Here is a 3,934-nt window from a genome sequence, read left to right as displayed (position 1 = left end):
GAACTTGAGTCTACAGGCCCTGTTTCTATCAGTAACTGGTGAGAAAATATCCTTTTTTATTAATTCAATAATAGAGCTGCGACCATATGAGCTGTAAATGAATCTTATATAGAGCCTTTTTCTGTATTCTTTCTAATTTTTCAATGTTGGATTTAGTGAAAGGGTCCCAAATTACTACGGCATACTCTAACATAGGACGGATAATGGATTTGTAGGCAAGAATGCGCACTTGAGGGGTAGCTAACTTGAGCGTACGCCTTAAAAAGAACAATTTCCTTAAGGCATTGGCTGCAACATTATCTATGTGTGTATTCCAGGAAAGTTTGTTAGTAACCAGCAATCCTAAGTATTTATATTGCTCAACCTCAGAAAGTACTTGATCAGAAGTAGAATAATTAAAGAGCAAGGGTCTCTTATTGTGAGTAATTCGCATGAAAACAGTTTTTTCAAAATTGATGGGCATTTGCCACTGCTCACACCACAAAATAATCTTCGCAAAATCGTCATTTAACTCCACCTGATCACGCACAGAACTTACTAATTTATACAGAACGCAACCATCAGCGTACAACCTAATGTTCGTAGAAATGTCTTTAACTGGTAATCAGTCTAAAAATGCTGCAACTCATGCAAGAAATGTGTAAGCCTGCTGCAAAAGCAAGGTGCCGCGTAGAGCATGCGAAATGACTACATGACACAATGCAAACGACGACAATTGTTTACCATTCGATTCGTTATGTCACAGTCGTTGCGATCATTGCTATGAACTTCTCAAAAATGTTCACAAGCACCTGACCATGAAATCAATCATAAGTACGTATAAGGCCTTCCCAAACAACTGTTCCTCGATCGCAATGTCCTTCGCTCCGTGAAGTTTAAAATTTTAATTCCTGTTGCAGAAGTCACTTTGGAGGACTTTTTATCCTTCCGACGTTCTCGGCGTAAAAGAATGTGCCACCGAACGGCACCGCATTACCTATTTTCTGTTGGAACTTTTTCAAATGAAATTTCTTCCTACGCCGCCTCTGGAATTTCATAAGGTCCACGCTCTTGCCGCCTTGACAGAAAGCTAAGAAAACGTATCGATGAGGTCCCGATCCTTCGGGCGGAGTTGGACCATTATACGGCATCGCCAGCTCGCCTTTGTCCAGCCTCCGTGTGCTGTTGGCGTTGACGACCATCCAATGCAACCAGCTGCGTAGCGTAGGATGTTTACGGCTCGGCGCGTCCGGGTCCAACATGACCAAAGAGAACGATGGCATGCAGTTGATGGCGCCGGCCAGAGCTACAGCAGGAATTTCGGCTGTTTGCTCGGGCGTCAGCGTACCGTTAATCTTCACTGAAGTTATCCCGTAAGTGACCTTTAGGAGGGCCACTGGCGCAGCACCCAGCGAAAGGTCCTGCACCAGTCCAGCGGCTGTCCACGGGTCCGTCTCCGGCTGCAACTGCTTTTGCGAGGAAAATGGCGATTTGACGGTCGAAACGTTCTCTCCGATGAACTGCTGCGCCTGTATGCCGCTCCACAGTGTCAAGAGAATAACCACTGACGAAAGCATGATGACGCTCATCATTCACGTCCTCAGTATATATTGAACGGCCGTGCGGTGACGCCAATTGTATATACGCGCGAGACCCGGGCGTATAAGCCGGCTGCACAACTGTCCTCCCGTATATATATATAAATACACACGTGCTTTACGCGCTACAATCGATGTCGCTATACTGCCGGCCATCTGCTGCCCATGTCGTGTGTTTTGCTCACCGTTGTCTTTGTCCTTTTGTCCGCCCAGCCTTCCGACTGGCAGCTGTGCCGGCGCCAGCGTTGCCGCGAGGACCGGCTCACAAAGCGAGTCTGTATATTTTGCAAGTGTACTTTGAGGTGATATTTACATCAATTGCCTTTCCTCTTCTTGCCATTAGGTCACTTTGCCGCGCTCTACAAGCTGTGTTTAGAGCTGCACCAAATTTTAAACAATTGCCTGTGGCAGAAAGCACAATTCTAAATCTTAGTCTAAGTTATTTGATGAGGCGGCCATTACTTCTTCGAGAAATCAAAAAAACTTAATTGAATAATTAACGTAATTGTGCTAATTAACTGCATAATTAATTATTTTGCGGCACATATTTTCACCTACGAATTGTAGCTAGTGAGTTCGCAAGGTGTACTCAATTGGAACGAATTTGAAAGATTGCAACAGTGACATTAATTTCTTCCGCTCCCACCTCATGCGGTCACTGTAGCCTCCTCCTCCACTTTCCTCCTGGCGCGCCCTTCTTTCATCTGCCGCTGCGCTCCGCGTTCGCTTTCATCTTTCGCTGTGCTCGTTCGCCCGGTTACGAGGTATTGCAACGCCGACGCTCAGCGCAGGAACGGGCACCTAAGAGCTGCGCTCTAATACACAGACTCGCTCTGTGAGCCGGTCCTCGCACCGTGTATATATATCGTGTATATATAAATAATAATAATAATAATAATAATAATAATAATAATAATAATAATAATAATAATAATAATAATAATAATAATAATAATAATAATAATAATAATAATAATAATAATAATATAGTCTGTACACAGCAGATATTGGTGTCCACCCATGCGAGCCAATTTGTACGCTTACTTTGAAAAATGCCTTGACATTGGCCCATAGACAGGTGATCAGGTGTTATAACAGAGCTAATTTTGACCAGATGAATCACGAATTAACCACTTTTTCTGGGCGGTTCTTAGCTGAAAGTCCTTTCCGTTCCCTTGAACAGAACTGGACGCTGTTCAAAACAACCCTCATTAACCTCATTAGAAGATTTATACCAGTTATCTCAATTAGGTGCAGTAAAAGAGTGCCTTGGTTCAATGAGCGGCTGCGAAGAGCCAATAAAAAGAAAAAGCGTTTGTATAGGCAGGCAGTTGCTAACAACCTATTAACTACATGGGAAACCTATAGAAAAAGCGACAAGGATTACCAAAGAATGCTGAAAGCCACCCGGCGCCAGTTTTACAGTGACGTCTTACCCACTATGCTATCTAACAATCCTCGAAGATTTTGGAGCGTAATTAACCCACATTCACGTCCTGATTCATCCTTAACAAATTCTAATGGTGATCAGCTGGACGATGCCCATTCCGCTCAACTCTTTAACAACGCTTTTTCGTCTGTTTTCACTCATGAAGTCATTACCTCTTCTCTAGCTCTCAGTTCACTTCATGATTATTCAATGCCCTCTATAGTCATAAGTGAACATGGTATTCTTTCTTTACTAAATAACCTTAAAGATACTACAAGCACGGACCCGCTTGGCTTTAACTACAAAATACTTAAAAATATATCTCAGAGTAGTTTTCAAGTCCTATCTGCACTTTTTTCTCAGTCTTTATCATCTGGCTCCATCCCTCATGACTGGCGGGTTGCTAAAGTAGTGCCAATTTTCAAATCTGGCGTCCGCTCTGATCCCCTAAACTATAGACCCATTTCATTGACATGCACCTTCTCAAAGCTCCTTGAACATGTCATCCACACCCAGATCATTAATTATCTTGAAGATCACAACATCATATTTAAATATCAGCACGGTTTTCGCAAGGGATTCTCTTGCGACACTCAGCTTTCTGGATTTACTAACGACTTATTTACTTTAATAGACGCCGGGATTCAAGTCGACGCCTTGTTTCTCGATTTTTTTAAGGCATTTGATCGGGTCCCCCACCATAGATTACTACTCATGTTATCGCATCTCAATATTAACCGTCAGGTTCTAGCATGGATTAAAGACTTCCTCTCATCTCGCGTTCAGTTCACCGCTGTTAATGGTTCTAACTCTTCCATGGCTCAAGTCACATCTGGTGTACCCCAGGGGAGCGTGCTTGGTCCCCTGCTCTTTCTAATATTTATTAATGATTTACCTAACTGTGTATCTTCCAAAATTAGACTGTTCG

At 43.0% G+C, this 3,934-nt stretch overlaps 1 protein-coding gene across 1 annotated transcript; it reads right to left on the bottom strand.

The window, feature by feature from the left end:
* Positions 1 to 702: 702 nt before the first annotated feature.
* LOC119437121 (protein D1) lies at positions 703 to 1,722 on the bottom strand. The gene has a single exon (XM_037704183.2). It carries the CDS (start codon positions 1,569 to 1,571, stop codon positions 903 to 905), a length of 669 nt encoding a protein of 222 aa, XP_037560111.1. The 5' UTR covers positions 1,572 to 1,722; the 3' UTR covers positions 703 to 902.
* Positions 1,723 to 3,934: the final 2,212 nt, after the last annotated feature.

The sequence above is a fragment of the Dermacentor silvarum genome, chromosome 1 (genome assembly GCF_013339745.2).
Source record: "Dermacentor silvarum isolate Dsil-2018 chromosome 1, BIME_Dsil_1.4, whole genome shotgun sequence".
Classification (NCBI taxonomy): Eukaryota; Metazoa; Arthropoda; class Arachnida; order Ixodida; family Ixodidae; genus Dermacentor; species Dermacentor silvarum.
The sequence above is the reverse complement of the archived record's forward strand: the minus strand, read 5'-3'. Positions and strand labels throughout refer to the sequence as shown.